We start from the raw sequence: 19564 nt of genomic DNA on the forward strand, positions 1-19564 counted from the left end.
TGTAATAATAATTGAACTATTTATTGTTGATTTATTTTGTGTGTTTGATCTTCTTGGTTCTATGTTTGAGTGGAAAATGTTGCTTGTGCTGGGCGTGCGCACTGGAATTTAGCACGCCTGCTGAGCTACCTGCGTTTCTGTGGGTATGGGTTTGGGTTGAAGGAGATTATACCCGCCAATACCCTAACCATTGCCATCCCTAATTTACCCATCAGTGCATTCAAGTCTCAAGATTTGGCAGTCACTGTTCTATTGCTCAGATAAGGAGTAGCTTCCACCAAAGTGTTTACAGATCAGATATTGGTTCAATTGCTTGCAGAAAAGCAGTGAGCAGGTGCTGCATAATAAGCAAACAATTTCCGTAGTTCCACATGGCAAGGTGTTACAATTTCGTAACATGTAAATCATCATAAGACAAAAGAATCATGCAGCGCCGTCAAGACACAGAACTATCCGTGCTCCTACCCTTGCAAAGACGAAAAAAAATGATACTTCAGAGAACTCCATCAGGAGGCTGCAGATGAGCTTTCTGCCTTGTTCCGAGCTTCCCCCACCGGCGTCGAGGCCTCCGTCGAAGCCCGCGTCCCACTGTCGTTCCTGCCGACCTCTTCGATCATCTTCACCATGTCCTTCATCTTCGGCCGTCGCTCTGGGTTCCTCGAGACGCATGCCATGGCGATCTGTAGCATCTCCACCATCTCCTCCTCGATGTTAGGGTACCTCATCAGCTCGCCGTCAAACACCTCGGCGGTCCACTCCTCCCGGACAACGGACTGCACCCACCTGACAAGGTGGACAACCTCGTTGCCGCCGCCAGTTATCTGAACAGGTGACTTGCCAGTGAGGAGCTCGAGCACAAAGACACCGAAGCTGTAGACATCAGAGCACTGCGTTGATTTCCTTGTGTCGGTGATCTCAGGTGCACAGTATCCCAGAGAACGGGACCTTGCGGTTATCGGGTTCATCAGTGGCGCCAAGCCAACGTCAGAGATGCAGCCATATTGCTGGCTGTTGAGGAACACATTTGACGCCTTGATGTTGCCATGAACAAATTTCCCATTGTTCTCAGTGTGGATGTGGGCGATCCCTCTTGCTGCGCCCAGGGCTATCCTTACTCTAGTCTCCCAATCCAATGGTGTTCTGTCCAGACCCCGCTTCCCTGCAAAGAGAAAACAATTGGCAGAATTATGAGATGTACGTCATATTCAAGTTTGGATATCAATAAAATGCAAATGGCTCATCTTGTAAAGGCATCTCATGTCAAATTATCGGAATTACTACTGCCACGAGCTCACACCAGAATTAATGCTTGTGGCCGATGTCTAGTATTAATTTGTTGTCCATCACGATACTGATGCATCTAACGGTGGTCCTCCTCTGGTCCCGATTCTGATAGGGAAATGGGGGATGGGTTATGGCAGTGAACACCAACGCTAGCAATTTCAGATGTTTCACCAATGAACAAGACAAGATTAACTTTCTAGCTAGTGACAAAGCTCCAACGCTATTTGTTGCATTAATCTTCCAAAACATTTCCCCCATTTACAGTTTTCTTGTGCATGACCCCATCTTCAGTTTCATTTCTTGCAAATATTCTCAGCGTGCCACTACTAACATGTAAAGTATGCATCACTCAAAATGTCAAATTTGTATTCCAGGAATCTGGTAATGGTAGAAGTGCTTCAACAGTAAGTGATGTGATTACACTACATGATTGGGTGTAAGGGAACAGATCATATTGCTACTATATTGCCCATACACCAAACATGTCATGTGAACTAGAATTAAACTGGTTGCTCACGGTTTGAATACACATGCAAATATTACAAGTCCAATGCAGATAAGCATGATATGGACACTTTAAGAATACCAAGCGGCTAGATAGAGGAAGAAAATAATTTTAATCTAAAAATAATAATGCAAGATTGAGAAGTATAACCAAATTAAGTATGCTACTCTTGAGTATAATAAGGTCAACCTTTTAGAGAAGGAAACCAGTCCCAAGTATTCAAGCAAGACAACAGATGTATTTGGAGCAATACAGTCAAAACTGAGGAAGCGCAAACAAGTGAAATTTGTATGCAATGTGAAATTTGTATTTCAAGACTCCGGTGACAGTAATGAAATGCTTTAACAACAAGATGCCGTGATTATCATACATGATTTGGTGTAATGAAACAGATCCTAGTGCTACTATATTGGCCTTGACATGACTACTCCAGCATACACCAAACATGCCATGTGAACGAGAATTAAACTGGTTGCTCATGGTCTGAATACGCGTGCACATATTAAAAGTCCATGCAGCTCAGCATGATATGGACACTTCAAGAACACCAAGCGGCTAGATCTAAGAATATGAGAATTTTAATCTAAAAGGAATAATCCAAGACTAAGTATAAACAAATTGAATATGCTACTCTTGAGTATGGTAACTTCAACCTTTTAGTGAAGGAAACTAGTCACAAGTAAAGTTTCAAAAAAGAAAGAAAGGAAAACTAGTCACAAGTAGACTATTCAAGCAAGACAAAAGATATAATCTGAGAAATACAGTCTAAACTGAGTAGGAGCAAAGATGAGTTGTTTCCACAAAAGTCCTGCTCAGGTGAAACTTAAATAAAAAATAGGGCACAACCATAACACATGACAGTAGCCATTAGCAACAGCAAGAACAAGGACCTGCAGTACATCTGTTAGCCTTTCTATAACACTCGCTATCTTGCCCAGGGGACAATGGCAATCTTCTCAGTGCCATTCCCATTTTATCGGATGCCCCCAACGAGGACCACTCTCATTATCATCACCGTTACCACAGTTCTAACAAACAATGCCATTTATCATACAGCTACAAATTGCAAATTCATTAGCCACACTGTAGTGCTGAAGAAGAAACTGTGAAAGTGACATGGAGAAGGGAGAGCAAGAAGCATACCGTGAAGCATGTTGGATACACTTCCCCTGCTGTAGTAGTCGTACACGAGCAGCTTCTCGTCCTTGGAGTAGTAGTACGCCCGGAGCTCCGCCACATTGTCGTGCCGGATCCGCCCAATGAGCTCCATCTGCTGCTCGAACTCGCGCCGCCCGGCGCTGACCTCCTTGAGCCTCTTCACCACCACGGTGGTGGCGTCCTCCAGCAGCGCCCGGTACGCCGTGCCGAACGCTCCCTTCCCGAGAACCTCGGCGGAGGCGTGGAGAAGGTCCTCCAGGTCGAACGCCAGTGACGGGCCCTCGAAGAACACCAGCCGGTTGCCGTCCCCGGCCCTGCCGGTCACCGCCTTGGACTCCGGCGACTCCCTCCCCTTCTTGTCCCCGCCCTTCCCGGACCCCGCCCGGCTCCCCTCCTCGCCGCCCCGCCTGCTGCAGAAGGCTATCAGCAGCACCGCGACGACCGCGAACAGCATGACGCACCCGCCGACGATAATGGCAAGAACGACCGCCTCGCTGAGCCGGCCCCGTTTCTTGGCGGGCGCGCCGGCCGCCGGCGGGGCGAGCGACGGTGGCGGGACCGCCGGCGACACCGGCGCCGGCCGCGTCATGCTGTTCCCGGCGAAGGAGGCGTCCGAGAACCTGAGCAGGGAGCCGGGCACGGGGCCGTCGAGGTGGTTGTTGGAGAGGTTGAGGAACTGCAGCGCCGGGAGGCCGAGGTCGGGGACGCGGCCGGAGAGCGAGTTGTTGGAGAGGTTGAGCGCGACGAGCTGGGTGAGGTTGGAGAGCGCGCCGGGCAGGGCCCCGTCGAAGGCGTTGAAGGAGAGGTCGAGCACCTGCAGCCTCTTGAGCCCCGCGAGGCCGGGCGGCAGGGCGCCGGAGAAGGCGTTGCGCTGGAGGTGGAGGCCCGCGAGGCCCGGGAGCGCGAGCAGGTCGTCCGGGAAGGCGCCGGAGAGGTCGTTGGCGCGGAGGCTGAGCACCCGGAGCGCGGTGAGGCGGGCGAGCGTGCGGCGCGGCACGGGGCCCGAGAGGGCGAGCCCCGGCAGGCGCAGCTCGACGACGCGGGCGCCGTCGGCGCTGCAGGTGACGCCCGTCCAGTTGGCGCAGACGGGGCGGGCGGCGGCCCAGTTGATGCGCCCGCCGCCGCCCACCCCCGCGAGGAAGTCCAGCAGCGCCGCCCTGTCGGCCTCCGGCTCCGGCGCGCCCAGCGTGGCGCTCAGCAGCAGCAGCGCCGCCAGGGTGAGCAGCCGGGGCGGCATGGCGCCGCGCTCTCTCTCTCTCTCTCTCTCTCTCTCTCTCTCCCTTGGTGCGGGTTCTCTCTCTCTCTCTCTCTCTCTCTCTCCCTTGGTGCGGGTGGGGTGGTCTTCTTGGACGGAGCTGCGCTGCTCTGCTGCTACTTAGTTGGATCTGGGTAACGGAGGCGCGGAGTGGAAGGGAAGGTGGCTGCTTTGTGCTCGGCCTGGGGAAGCGTGGCTGCTGCTGTGGTGTGGGAGGCGGGGCGGGGCGAGAGGGTCTGGGGAGTTGGCGCTACGAGCCTACGACGGCGCGGCGGGAGCGAGTCGGTAGGGGGGTCGTGGACTCGTGGAGCTTGTGCTGGATTTGTGGGGGCTGCATGTGCGGCGGAGTGGCGGGGGGATGGGCGGGGGGGCGTGGCGAGGCGCTCTGGGCTTGCCGCGTCCGCCGCGCCGTGTGTGGTGTCGGTCAGATGGGCACCGCGCGGCGAGCGATTGGGCACCAGCACCAGACGGTCTTCCTGTGCGCAGTCACGGTAGGAAAACCTAGCCTAGCCTAGCCTAGCCGCCGGTTGAATCTTCTTGGTCCATGCTTCGATCTCGTCTAGTAGTAGTACGGTATTACTGCCGTTGGGATTTTGATAAGGTCAAATCAATCCGTTGGGATTCTTCTTCTTCTTCCGGGTGGGCACGGTGGTTGCACCGCATCGCCTATCCCTGGAAAGCAGTCACCGGACGATGCAAAAGATCGTTTCGAAGCACTTAGGTCGTGATTCGATCACGCTCCCTGCCATAAATATTCTTGTTCAAACGAAGCCGCATTACTATACTCGGTTAACCATGTGAGAATGATACGCTTTAATACATGCCCTAACATGTCTTTTTACAAAGTCAAAAGCCACCAAAAGCGCCGCCTTGGCCACGGCGAACAAGCCGAGAAAACTCGCTCTCCCGTGCCCAAGCACCACTGCCAAGGTTCACAAGCAGCAGTAGACACATCCACATCAACGAAACAAACAAAGGCTGCATGCATTTTTTTTTTTGAATGTTGAACAAAGGCTGCATGCATGGAGCGTGTGTGCGGTTCATGTTTGGAACTCAGACGGCGCGAAAACGAAAAGCGAGCCGGTTCCCATGGATCGATTCTGCACAAGGAAAAGAAAAGGAAGGAAGCAAGCGGGCACGATGATTGCGCCCAGCAGAAGCTGCCGCTTGGCCGCTCGCTTCGCTTTCGCCTTTCCTTTTTGTCAGATCACCCAGACAAGTTTGAACGTCCCAGGCCACCAGGAAGAAAGAGCTTCTGGGCCACTGTCATCAGAGCTCAATCATGTCAACGGGGGAATCGAACAAAAAGCTAGTACTAGTACCACCGGATTAATTAGCATGACCTAATTGCTTTTCGGCCTCAAACAAGAGAGACACGGCCTGGCAGCTCGCATGTACTTACACGTACACGGTGCACGTCCCGTCGGCCTTTACCATGTGATGATGATGGGTGCATCATTATCGTGGCTGATTGATGATCGGGGGTTGCTAATTTAATTGTCACTAGTATAGTTTGTCCGTAGGAGAAGCGATTAGGCCATCATTATGTGCACCAACCGCCGTCTGTTGGCGCGCTGGTGGCGGTGCCATGGGACATGGAGGACTTAGGCCAACTCCACCGCACAACCCTAAATCTATACCCATTTTGTTTGGATTTTATTTGTATGGGATAGAAATAGGGAGAACAAACGTCGGACAGAGGCCACACAAACTCGCTGCACGCAGCGCTACTACCTCATTTTTACCCCATACGTCGTGGTCGTGGGTGCACGTGATGGGCCAGGTACAGAAAAGGAGAGAGTGACATGTGGGGTCGAGGCGGACACAGACGGACGACGAGAACGCGAAGACGTCCGCTTTGGCCCCAAATCGAGAGCAACTTTAGTCTGGAAATGGGGCAAAAGCGGACATGGGCCGGACAAAACGTCTGTATGCTCCCGTGCGCTGGATCGTTTGATTTGTCCATTTTACTCCAAACGAACACAAACGGACGATTTAGGATAGAAATGAGTCACGCGGTGGAGTTGGTCTTAGATTAGATTAGAGGCGTCGACGCATGCACGCACGTGCTGACGTGCGACATGAACCTGTAAACGGCAGCGATCGTAGGCATTTCTTCATGGACCGAAATGAAACATCGCCATTTATTAGGAGCTCCTTTCTGCGGGGAGATTAATCAACACTTCAATAATTGCGGGGAGATTACAAACTTAGGTCATGTATAGTCGCTGATAGGAAGATCCTATCTTATGACATGCATGCCATTTGTATATCCCCGCCTCCCCTTCTCCTCCTCCCCTGTCGTCGTGGACAGCCGTCGTTGGGCTTGCCCGCTCGGCGGTAGGCGGCGGCGGGGGCTTCCCCGCGCACCCACCTAGGCTTCTGGTGAGTCCACCACCCTGCATCGGGCGCCGCCGCCCGCGTCGCCCCTGATGGCCGCCGAGACCGGCCCTCTGCGGCGGTCGTTGCCTTCGGTGTTGTCGCCCCGCGCACTCACGTGGGATGGCGCCGCCTGTCAGATCCGGCCGCCTCGGCCTTGGGATCGAAGCTAGATCCTCTGATCTGGCGGCTGGTGGGCCAGGGTTCGCCGGATCCGCATGGACCTGGCCGTCGTGGCCTCGCCTCATCCTGCCCAGCTTGGTGTTTTCGCGATGTGGTGAATCCTGGAGGCGGCGGTGAGGGTCTTCCTCCATGTCTCGACAGAATGTGTGCGGTGGGTGGATGTCGGGGCGGCGGCCTCGGGCGGTGTGGACTGCTCCCTCTTGAGCACTGCATTGGTTTTTTCTTGAAAAGAAAAGGGTGATGCAGCAAAGTAGTGTAAGTATTTCCCTCAGTTTTTGAGAACCAAGGTATCAATCCAGTAGGAGGCCACACGCAAGTCCCTCGTACCTACACAAACAAATAAGAACCTCGCAACCAACGCGATAAAAGGGGTTGTCAATCCCTTCACGGTCACTTACGAGAATGAGATCTGATAGAGATGATAAGATAATATTTTTGATATTTTTATGATAAAGATTAAAAGTAAAGATTGCAAAACAAACGGTGCCAGAAAATAACTTGTTGATGGGAGATTAATATAATGAAGAATAGACCCCGGGGCCATAGGTTTCACCAGTGGCTTCTCTCAAGATAGCATAAGTGTTACAGTGGGTGAACAAATTACTGTCGAGCAATTGATAGAAAAGCGAATAAGTATGAGAATATCTAGGCATCGCATCTGTGACAAGTAGACCGACTCCTGCCTGCATCTACTACTATTACTCCACACATCGACCGCTATCCCAGCATGGATCTAGAGTATTAAGTTCATAAGAATAGAGTAACGCATTAGGTAAGATGACATGATGTAGAGGGATAAACTCAAGCAATATGATATAAACCCCATCTTTTTATCCTCGCTGGCAACAATACAATACGTGGCGTTTCCCTTTCTGTCGAGCACCGCAAGATTGAAACCAAAGCTAACCACTTCTCCCATTGCAAGAAATATCAATCTAGTAGGCCAAACCAAACTGATAATTCGAAGAGACTTGCAAAAATAACCAATCATACATAAAAGATTCCAGAGAAGAATCAAATATTGTTCATAGCTAGACTTGATCATAAACCCACAATTCATCGGATCTTGACAAACACACCGCAAAAAGAATTACATCGAATAGATCTCTAAGAAGATCGAGGAGAACATTGTATTGAGATCCAAAGAGAGAGAAGAAGCCATCTAGCTAATAGCTATGGACCCGAAGGTCTGAAGTAAACTACTCACACATCATCAGAGGGGCCATAGAGTTGATGTAGAGGCCCTCCGTGATCGACGCCCCCTCTGGCGGAGCTCCGAAAAAGGCCCCAAGATGGGATCTCTTGGGTACAGAAGGTTGCGGCAGTGGAAATAGGGTTTCGTGGTGCTCCTGAATGTTTTTGGGGTATGTGAACATATATAGGAGGAAGAAGTAGGTCGGTGGAGCCACGAGGGGCCCATGAGGGGGGAGGGCGTGCCCAGGGGGTAGGCGCTGTTGGGGATCGTTGCAGAAATTAAAAAATTTCTACGCATCACCAAGATCAATCTATGGAGTTTACTAGCAAGGAGAGGGGAGTGCATCTTCATACCTTTGAAGATCGCGACGCGGAAGCGTTGCAAGAACGTGGTCGGTGGAGTCGTACACGAAGCGATTCAGATCGCGGCCGATTTCGATCTAAGCACCGAACAACGGTGCCTCCGCGTTCAACACACGTGCAGCCCGGTGACGTCTCCCGCGCCTTGATCCAGCAAGGAGAGAGGAAGAGGTTGGGGAAGACTCCATCCAGCAGCAGCACGACGGCGTGGTGGTGGAGGAGGAGCGTGGCACTCCAGCAGAGCTCGCCAAGCACTGCGAGAGACGAGGAGGGAGAGGGGTAGGGCTGCACCAGGAGAGAGGGAGACTCGTGTCTCTGGCAGCCCCAAAACCCCCACTATATATAGGGGAAGGGGAGGGGGTGCCAGCCCAATAGATCCATCTAGAGGGGGGCGGCGGCCCATCGGGGGGGGGGGGGCAGCGGCCCCCTTAGGTTTCCAACTAGGGGGGGGGCGCCCGCCCCCCGGGGGAGGCAGCGGCCCCCGAGGCTGCCACGACGCTTTGCTTGCAACTGCACCAGCTGACTACCCCACCATTCAAAATATACACATATCCGGTTTGTGACTTGGAGTCATCCGGATCCGTGTCGAAGCCAGCATCGACGTAACCCTTTACGACGAGCTCTTCGTCACCTCCATAAACGAGAAACATATCCTTAGTCCTTTTCAGGTGCTTCAGGATATTCTTGACCGTTGTCCAGTGTTCCATGTCGGGATTACTTTGGTACCTTCCTACCAAACTTACGGCAAGGTTCACATCAGGTCTGGTACACAGGATGGCATTCATAATAGACCCTATGGCCGAGGCATAGGGGATGACACTCATCTTTTCTCTATCTTCTGCCGTGGTCGGGCATTGAGCCGTGCTCAATCTCACACCTTGCAATACAGGCAAGAACCCCTTCTTGGACTGATCCATATTGAACTTCTTCAATATCTTGTCAAGGTACGTGCTTTGTGAAAGACCAATGAGGCGTCTCGATCTATCTCTATAGATCTTGATGCCTAATATATAAGCAGCTTCTCCAAGGTCCTTTATTGAAAAACACTTATTCAAGTAGGCCTTTATGATTTCCAAGAGTTCTATATCATTTCCCATCAATAGTATGTCATCCACATATAATATGAGAAATGCTATAGAGCTCCCACTCACTTTCTTGTAAACACAAACTTCACCATAAATCTGCGTAAACCCATAGGCTTTGATCATCTCATCAAAATGAATGTTCCAACTCCGAGATGCTTGCACCAGTCCATAGATCGAGCGCTGGAGCTTGCATACCTTGTTAGCATTCTTAGGATCGACAAAACCTTCTGGTTGCATCATATACAATTCTTCCTTAAGGAAACCATTAAGGAATGCCGTTTTGACGTCCATTTGCCATATCTCATAATCATAGAATGCGGCAATTGCTAACATGATTCAGACGGACTTCAGCTTCGCTACGGGTGAGAAGGTCTCATCGTAGTCAACCCCTTGAACTTGTCGATAACCCTTAGCGACAAGCCGAGCTTTATAGATGGTCACATTGCCATCCGCGTCCGTCTTCTTCTTGAAGATCCATTTATTTTCTATGGCTCGCCGATCATCGGGCAAGTCTGTCGAAGTCCATACTTTGTTTTCATACATGGATCCTATCTCGGATTTCATGGCTTCAAGACATTTGTTGGAATCTGGGCCCGCCATCGCTTCTTCATAGTTCGAAGGTTCACCGTTGTCTAACAACATTATTTCCAGGACAGGGTTGCGGTACCACTCTGGTGCGGAACGTGTCCTTGTGGACCTACGAAGTTCAGTAGCAACTTGATCTGAAGTTTCATGATCATCGTCATTAACTTCCTCTCTAGTCGGTGCAGGCACCACAGAAACATTTTCTTGAGCTGCGCCACTCTCCGGTTCAAGAGGCAATGCTTCATCAAGTTCTACTTTCCTCCCACTTCTTTCGAGAGAAACTCTTTCTCTAGAAAGGATTCATTCTTGGCAACAAAGATCTTGCCTTCGGATCTGAGGTAGAAGGTATACCCAATAGTTTCCTTAGGGTATCCTATGAAGATGCATTTTTCCGATGTGGGTTCGAGCTTTTCAGGTTGAAGTTTCTTGACATAAGCATCACATCCCCAAACTTTCAGAAACGACAGCTTAGGTTTCTTCCCAAACCACAATTCATACGGTGTCGTCTCAACGGATTTCGACGAAGCCCTATTTAAAATGAATGCGGCAGTCTCTATAGCATAACCCCAAAATGATAGCGGTAGATCGGTAAGAGACATCATAGATCACACCATATCTAATAGAGTGCGATTACGATGTTCGGACACACCATTACGCTGAGGTGTTCCAGGCGGTGTGAGTTGTGAAACAATTCCACATTTCCTTAAGTGCGTGCCAAATTCGTGACTCAAATATTCTCCCCCACGATCTGGTCATAAGAACTTTATTTTTCCTGTCACATTGATTCTCAACCTCATTCTGAAATTCCTTGAACTTTTCAAAGGTCTCAGACTTGTGCTTCATTAAGTAGACATACCCATATCTACTCAAGTCATTAGTGAGGGCGAGAACATAACGATAACCACTGCGAGCCTCAATGCTCATTGGACCGCACACATCAGTATGTATGATTTCTAATAAGTTGGTTGCTCGTTCCATTGTTCCGGAGAACGGAGTCTTGGTCATTTTGCCCATGAGGCATGGTTCGCACGTGTCAAATGATTCATAATCAAGATACTCCAAAAGTCCATCTGCATGGAGTTTCTTCATGCGTTTGACACCAATGTGACCAAGGCGGCAGTGCCACAAGTATGCGGGACTATCATTATCAACCTTACATCTTTTGGCATTCACACTATGAATATGTGTAACATCACATTCGAGATTCAATAAGAATAAACCATTGACCAGCGGGGCATGACCATAAAACATATCTCTCATATAAATAGAACAACCATTATTCTCAGATTTAAATGAGTAGCCATCTCACATTAAACGAGATCCAGATACAATGTTCATGCTTAAAGCTGGTACTAAATAACAATTATTGAGGTTTAAAACTAATCTCGTAGGTAAATGTAGAGGTAGCGTGCCGACGGTGATCACATCGACCTTGGAACCATTCCCGACGCGCATCGTCAGCTCGTCCTTCGCCAGTCTCCGCTTATTCCGCAGCTCCTGTTTTGAGTTACAAATATGAGCAACCGCACCGGTATCAAATACCCAGGAGCTACTACGAGCGTTGGTTAGGTACACATCAATAACATGTATATCACATATACCTTTGGTATTGCCGGCTTTCTTATCCGCTAAGTACTTGGGGCAGTTCCGCTTCCAGTGATCGTTTCCCTTGCAATAAAAGCACTCAGTCTCAGGCTTGGGTCCATGCTTTGGCTTCTTCCCGGCAACTCCCTTTCCATCCTTCTTGAAGTTATTCTTACCCTTGCCTTTCTTGAACTTAGTGGTTTTATTCACCATTAACACTTGATGTTCCTTTTTGATCTCCACCTCCGCTAATTTTAGCATTGAATATACCTCAGGAATGGTCTTTTCCATCCCCTGCATATTGAAGTTCAACACAAAGATCATGTAGCTAGGTGGGAGCGACTGAAGGATTCTGTCAACGACCGCATCATCTGGGAGATTAACTCCCAGCCGAGATAAGCGGTTGTGCAACCCAGACATTTTGAGTATGTGCTCACTGACAGAACTATTCTCCTCCATCTTACAACTGTAGAACTTGTCAGAGACTTCATATCTCTCGACCCGGGCATGAGCTTGGAAAACCATTTTCAGCGCTTGGAACATCTCATATGCTCCGTGCTGCTCAAAACGCTTTTGGAGCCCCGGTTCTAAGCTGTAAAGCATGCCACACTGAACTAGGGAGTAATCATCACTACGCGACTGCCAGGCGTTCAGAACGTCTTGAGTTGCTGGGAAAACAGGTGCATCACCTAGCATTGCTTCAAGGACATATGCTTTCTTGGCAGCTACGAGGATAATCCTCAGGTTACGGACCCAGTCCGTGTAGTTGCTACCATCGTCTTTCAGCTTGGTTTTCTCTAGGAACGCGTTGAAGTTGAGGGCAACATTAGCATGGGCCATTTGATCTACAAGACATATTGCAAAGTTTTAGACTATGTTCATGATAATTAAGTTCATCTAATCAAATTATTTAATGAACTCACACTCAGATAGACATCCCTCTAGTCATCTAAGTGATACATGATCTGAGTCAACTAGGCCGTGTCCGATCATCACGTGAGACGGACTAGTCATCATCGGTGAACATCTTCATGTTGATCGTATCTTCTATACGACTCATGTTCGACCTTTCGGTCTTCCGTGTTCCGAGGCCATGTCCGTACATGCTAGGCTCGTCAAGTCAACCTAAGTGTATTGTGTGTGTAAATCTGGCTTACACCCGTTGTATGCGAACGCTAGAACCTATCACACCCGATCATCACGTGGTGATTCGGAACAACGGACCTTAGCAACAGTGCACAGTTAGGGGGAACACAATTCTTGATATTTTAATGAGGGATCATCTTATTTATGCTACCGTCGTTCTAAGCAAATAAGATGTAAAAACATGATAAACATCACATGCAATCAAATAGTGAGATGATATGGCCAATGTCATTTTGCTCCTTTTGGTCTCCATCTTCGGGGCGCCATGATCATCATCGTCACCGGCATGACACCATGATCTCCATCATCGTTTCTTCATGAAGTTGTCTTGCCAACTATTACTTCTACTACTATGACTAACGGTTAGCAATAAAGTAAAGTAATTACATGGCATTTTCATTGACATGCAGGTCATATAATAAATTAAGACAACTCCTATGGCTCCTGCCGGTTGTCGTGCTCATCGACATGGAAGTCGTGATTCCTATTACAAGAACATGATCAATCTCATACATCACATATATCATTCATCACATCCTTTTGGCCATATCACATCACACAACATATGTTGCAAGAACAAGTTAGACGTCCTCTAATTGTTGTTGCAAATTTTTACGTGGCTGCTATAGGTTTCTAGCAAGAACGTTTCTTACCTATGCCAAAACCACAACGTGATATGCCAATTTCTATTTACCCTTCATAAGGACCCTTTTCATCGAATCCGATCCGACTAAAGTGGGAGAGACAGACACCCGCTAGCCACCTTATGCAACTAGTGCATGTCAGTCGGTGCAACCAGTCTCACGTAAGAGTACATGTAAGGTCGGTCTGGGCCGCTTCATCCCACGATGCCGCCGAATCAAGATAAGACTAGTAACGACAAGTAAATTGACAAAATCGACGCCCACGACAACTTGTGTTCTACTCGTGCATAGAAACTACGCATAGACCTAGCTCATGATGCCACTTTTGGGGATCGTTGCAGCAATTAAAAAATTTCTACGCATCACCAAGATCAATCTATGGAGTTTACTAGCAACGAGAGGGGAGTGCATCTTCATACCTTTGAAGATCGCGATGCGGAAGCGTTGCAAGAACGCGGTCGGTGGAGTCGTACACGAAGCGATTCAGATCGCGGCCGATTCTGATCTAAGCACCGAACAACGATGCCTCCGCGTTCAACACACGTGCAGCCGGTGACGTCTCCCGCGCCTTGTGACGGAAATATGCCCTAGAGGCAATAATAAAGTTATTATTTATTTCCTTATTTCATGATAAATGTTTATTATTCATGCTAGAATTGTATTAACCGGAAACATAATACATGTGTGAATACATAGACAAACAGAGTGTCACTAGTATGCCTCTACTTGACTAGCTCGTTAATCAAAGATGGTTATGTTTCCTAACCATAGACAAAGAGTTGTTATTTGATTAACGAGGTCACATCATTAGTTGAATGATCTGATTGACATGACCCATTCCATTAGCTTAGCACCCGATCGTTTAGTATGTTGCTATTGCTTTCTTCATGACTTATACATGTTCCTATGACTATGAGATTATGCAACTCCCGTTTGCCGGAGGAACACTTTGTGTGCTACCAAACGTCACAACGTAACTGGGTGATTATAAAGGTGCTCTACAGGTGTCTCCAAAGGTACATGTTGGGTTGGCGTATTTCGAGATTAGGATTTGTCACTCCGATTGTCGGAGAGGTATCTCTGGGCCCTCTCGGTAATGCACATCACATAAAGCCTTGCAAGCATTGCAACTGATGAGTTAGTTGTGAGATGATGTATTACGGAACGAGTAAAGAGACTTGCCGGTAACGAGATTGAACTAGGTATTGGATACCGACGATCGAATCTCGGGCAAGTAACATACCGATGACAAAGGAACAACGTATGTTGTTATGCGGTCTGACCGATAAAGATCTTCGTAGAATATGTAGGAGCCAATATGGGCATCCAGGTCCCGCTATTGGTTATTGACCGGAGATTTGTCTCAGTCATGTCTACATTGTTCTCGAACCGTAGGGTCCGCACGCTTAACGTTACGATGACAGTTATTATGAGTTTATGCATTTTGATGTACCGAAGTTAGTTCGGAGTCCCGGATATGATCACGGACATGACGAGGAGACTCAAAATGGTCGAGACATAAAGATTGATATATTGGATGACTATATTCGGACACCGGAAGGGTTCCGGGGTAGTTTCGGATAAAACCGGAGCACCGGGGGGTTACCGGAACCCTCCGGGAGGTTAATGGGCCTCATGGGCCTAATGTGGAGAAGAGGAAGGGGCTGCCAGGGCAGGCCGCGTGCCCCCTCTCCCCCTAGTCCGAATTGGACAAGGAGGGAGGGGCGGCGCCCCCCCTTTCCTTCTCCCCCTCCACCTCTCCTAGTTGGACAAGGAACGAGGAGGGGAGTCCTACTCCCGGTAGGAGTAGGACTCCTCCTGCACCCTCCTCTAGGCCGGCCGCACCCCCCCTTGGATCCTTTATATACGGGGGCAGGGGGGCACCCTAGGACACACAAGTTGATCCTCGTGATCGTTTCTTAGCCGTGTGCGGTGCCCCCTGCCACCATATTCCACCTTGGTCATATCGTTGTAGTGCTTAGGCGAAGCCCCGCGTCGGTAGAACATCATCATCGTCACCACGCCGTTGTGCTGACAGAACTCATCCCCGAAGCTTTGCTGGATCGGAGCCCGGGGAGCGTCATCGAGCTGTACGTGTGCTAAGAACTCGGAGGTGCCGGAGTAACGGTGCTTGGATCGGTTGGATCGGGAAGAAGACGTACGACTACTTCCTCTACGTTGTGTCAACGCTTCCGTTGCGATCTACAAGGGTACGTAGATCATACTCTCCCCTCTCGTTGCTATGCATCACCATGATCTTGCGTGTGCGTAGGAAAATTTTGAAATTACTACGTTCCCCAACAGTGGCATCAGAGCCTAGGTTTTATGGTTTGATGTTATTTGCACGAGTAGAACACAAGTGAGTTGTGGGCGATATAAGTCATACTACCTACCAGCATGTCATACTTTGGTTCGGCGGCATTGTTGGACAAGACGACCCGGACCAACATTACGCGTACGCTTACGCGAGACCGGTTCTCCCGACGTGCTTTGCACATAGGTGGCTTGCGGGCGACTGTCTCTCCAACTTTAGTTGAACCAAGTGTGGCTACGCCCGGTCCTTGCGAAGGTTAAAACGGAGTCAAATTGACAAACTATCGTTGTGGTTTTGATGCGTAGGTGAGATTGGTTCTTGCTTAAGCCCGTAGCAGCCACGTAAAACTTGCAACAACAAAGTAGAGGACGTCTAACTTGTTTTTGCAGGGCATGTTGTGATGTGATATGGTCAAGACATGATGCTAAATTTTATTGTATGAGATGATCATGTTTTGTAACCGAGTTATCGGCAACTGGCAGGAGCCATATGGTTGTCGCTTTATTGTATGCAATGAAATCGCGATGTAATGCTTTACTTTATTACTAAGCGGTAGTGATAGTCATGGAAGCATAAGATTGGCGAGACGACAACGATGCTACGATGGAGATCAAGGTGTCGCGCCGGTGACGATGGTGATCATGACAGTGCTTCGGAGATGAAAATCACAGGCACAAGATGATGATGGCCATATCATATCACTTATATTGATTGCATGTGATGTTTATCCTTTATGCATCTTATCTTGCTTTGATTGACGGTAGCATTATAAGATGATCTCTCACTAAATTATCAAGAAGTGTTCTCCCTGAGTATGCACCGTTGCCAAAGTTCGTCGTGCCCAGACACCACGTGATGATCGGGTGTGATAAGCTCTACGTCCATCTACAACGGGTGCAAGCCAGTTTTGCACACGCAGAATACTCAGGTTAAACTTGACGAGCCTAGCATATGCAGATATGGCCTCGGAACACGGAGACCGAAAGGTCGAGCGTGAATCATATAGTAGATATGATCAACATAATGATGTTCACCATTGAAAACTAATCCATTTCACGTGATGATCGGTTATGGTTTAGTTAATTTGGATCACGTGATCACTTAGAAGATTAGAGGGATGTCTATCTAAGTGGGGAGTTCTTAAGTAATATGATTAATTGAACTTAAATTTATCATGCAACTTAGTCCTGGTAGTATTTTGCAAATTATGTTGTAGATCAATAGCTCGCGTTGTTGCTTCCATGTGTTTATTTTGATATGTTCCTAGAGAAAATTGTGTTGAAAGATGTTAGTAGCAATGATGCGGATTGGATCTGTGATCTGAGGTTTATCCTCATTGCTGTACAGAATAAATATGTCCTTGATGCACCGCTAGGTGACGGACCTATTGCAGGAGCAGATGCAGACGTTATGAACGTTTGGCTAGCTTAATATGATGACTACTTGATAGTTTAGTGCACCATGCTTAACAGCTTAGAATCGGGACTTCAAAGACGTTTTGAACGTCATGGACCATATGAGATGTTCCAGGAGTTGAAGTTAATATTTCAAGCAAATACCCGAATTGAGAGATATGAAGTCTCCAACAAGTTCTATAGCTAAAAGATGGAGGAGGATCGCTCAACTAGTGAGCATGTGCTCAGATTGTCTGGGTACTACAATCGCTTGAATCAAGTGGGAGTTAATCTTCCAGATAAGATAGTAATTGACAGAATTCTCTAGTCACCATCACCAAGTTAGTAGAACTTCGTGATGAACTATGATATGCAAGGGATAATGGAAAAGATTCCCAAGCTCTTTGTAATGCGGAAATTGACGAAGGTAGAAATCGAGGAAAACATCAAGTGTTGATGGTTGACAAGACCACTAGTTTCAAGAAAAGGGCAGAGGGAAGAATGGGAACTTCAAGAAGAACATCAAGCAAGTTGCTGCTCAAGTGAAGAAGCCCAAGTCTGATCCTAAGCCTGAGACTAAGTGCATCTACTGCAAAGGGACTGGTCACTGGAAGCGGAATTACCCCAAGTGATTGGCGGATAAGAAGGATGGCAAAGTGAACATAAGTATATTTGATATACATGTTATTGATGTGTACTTTGCTAGTGTTTATAGCAACCCCTCAGTATTTGATACTAGTTCAGTTGCTAAGATTAGTAACTCGAAACGGGAGTTGCAGAATGAACAGAGACTAGTTAAGGGTGAAGTGACGATGTGTGTTGGAAGTGGTTCCAAGATTGATATGATCATCATCGCACACTCCCTATACTTTCAGGATTAGTGTTGAACCTGAATAAGTGTTATTTGGTGTTTCCGTTGAGCATGAATATGATTTGATCATGTTTATTGTAATATGGTTATTCATTTAAGTAAGAGAATAAATTGTTGTTTTGTTTACATGAATAAAACCTTATATGGTTACACACCCAATGAAAATAGTTCGTTGGATCTCGATCGTAGTAATACACATAATCATAATATTGAAACCAAAAGATGCAAAGTTAATAATGATAGTGCAACTTATTTATGGCACTGTTTTTTAGGTCATATTGGTGTAAAGCGCATGAAGAAACTCCATGCCGATGGGCTTTTGGAATCACTTGATTATGAATCAGTTGATGCTTGCAAACCATGCCTCATGGGCAAGATGACTAAAACTCTGTTCTTCGGAACAATGGAGCGAGCAACAGATTTGTTGGAAATCATACATACTGATGTATGTGGTCCGATGAATATTGAGGCTCGCGACAGGTATCATTATTTTCTGATCTTCACAGATGATTTGAGCAGATATGAGTATATCTACTTGATGAAACACAAGTCTGAAACATTTGAAAATTTCAAAGAATTTCAGAGTGAAGTGGAGAATCATCGTAACAAGAAAATAAAAGTTTCTACGATATGATCGCAGAGGTAAAATATTTGAGTTACGAGTTTGGCCTTCAGTTAAAACAATGTGAAATAGTTTCACTACTCACGCCACCTGGAACACCACAGTGTAATGGTGTGTCCGAACATCGTAACCGCACTTTATTAGATATGGTGCAATCTATGATGTCTCTTGCCGATTTACCACTAGCGTTTTGGGGTTATGCATTAGAGACAGCTGCATTCACGTTAAATAGGGCACCATCAAAATCCGTTGAGACGACGCCTTATGAACTGTGGTTTGGCTAGAAACCAAAGTTGTCGTTTCTGAAAGTTTGGGGCTGCGATGCTTATGTGAAAAAGCTTCAACCTGATAAGCTCGAACCCAAATCGGAGAAATGTGTCTTCATAGGATATCCAAAAGAAACTATTGGATACACCTTCTATCACAAGACCGAAGGCAAGACTTTTGTTGCTAAATTCGGAAACTTTCTAGAGAAGGAGTTTCTCTTGAAAGAAGTGAGTGGGAGGAAAGTAGAACTTGATGAGGTAACTGTACCTCCTCCCTTATTGGAAATTAGTACATCACAGAAACCGGTTTCTGTGACACCTACACCAATTTGTGAGGAAGCTAATGATGATGATCATGAAACTTCAGATCAAGTTACAACTGAATCTCGTAGGTAAACCAGAGTAAGGTCCGCACCAGAGTGGTACGGTAATCCTGTTCTGGAAGTCATGTTACTAGACCATGACGAATTTGCGAACTATGAGGAAGCGATGATGAGCCCAGATTCTGCAAAATGGTTTGAGGCCATGAAATCTGAGATATGATCCATGTATGAGAACAAACTATGGACTTTGATGGATTTGCCCGATGATCGGCAAACCATAGAAAATAAATGGATCTTCAAGAGGAAGACGGACGCTGATAGTAGTGTTACTATCTACAAAGCTCGACTTGTCGCAAAAGGTTTTTTGGCAAGTTCAAGGGATTGACTACGATGAGACCTTCTCACCCGTAGC

General features: G+C 47.6%; 1 protein-coding gene across 1 annotated transcript; it reads right to left on the minus strand.

Moving 5' to 3' along the window:
* Positions 1-285: 285 nt before the first annotated feature.
* LOC125543373 (probable inactive receptor kinase At4g23740) lies at positions 286-4564 on the minus strand. Its single transcript, XM_048706698.1, has 2 exons — positions 2933-4564; positions 286-1159 (listed from the first exon to the last, which is right to left on the minus strand). Exons 1-2 carry the CDS (start codon positions 4182-4184, stop codon positions 507-509), a joined length of 1905 nt encoding a protein of 634 aa, XP_048562655.1. The 5' UTR covers positions 4185-4564; the 3' UTR covers positions 286-506.
* Positions 4565-19564: the final 15000 nt, after the last annotated feature.

The sequence above is a fragment of the Triticum urartu genome, chromosome 3 (assembly GCF_003073215.2).
Source record: "Triticum urartu cultivar G1812 chromosome 3, Tu2.1, whole genome shotgun sequence".
Lineage (NCBI taxonomy): Eukaryota > Viridiplantae > Streptophyta > Magnoliopsida > Poales > Poaceae > Triticum > Triticum urartu.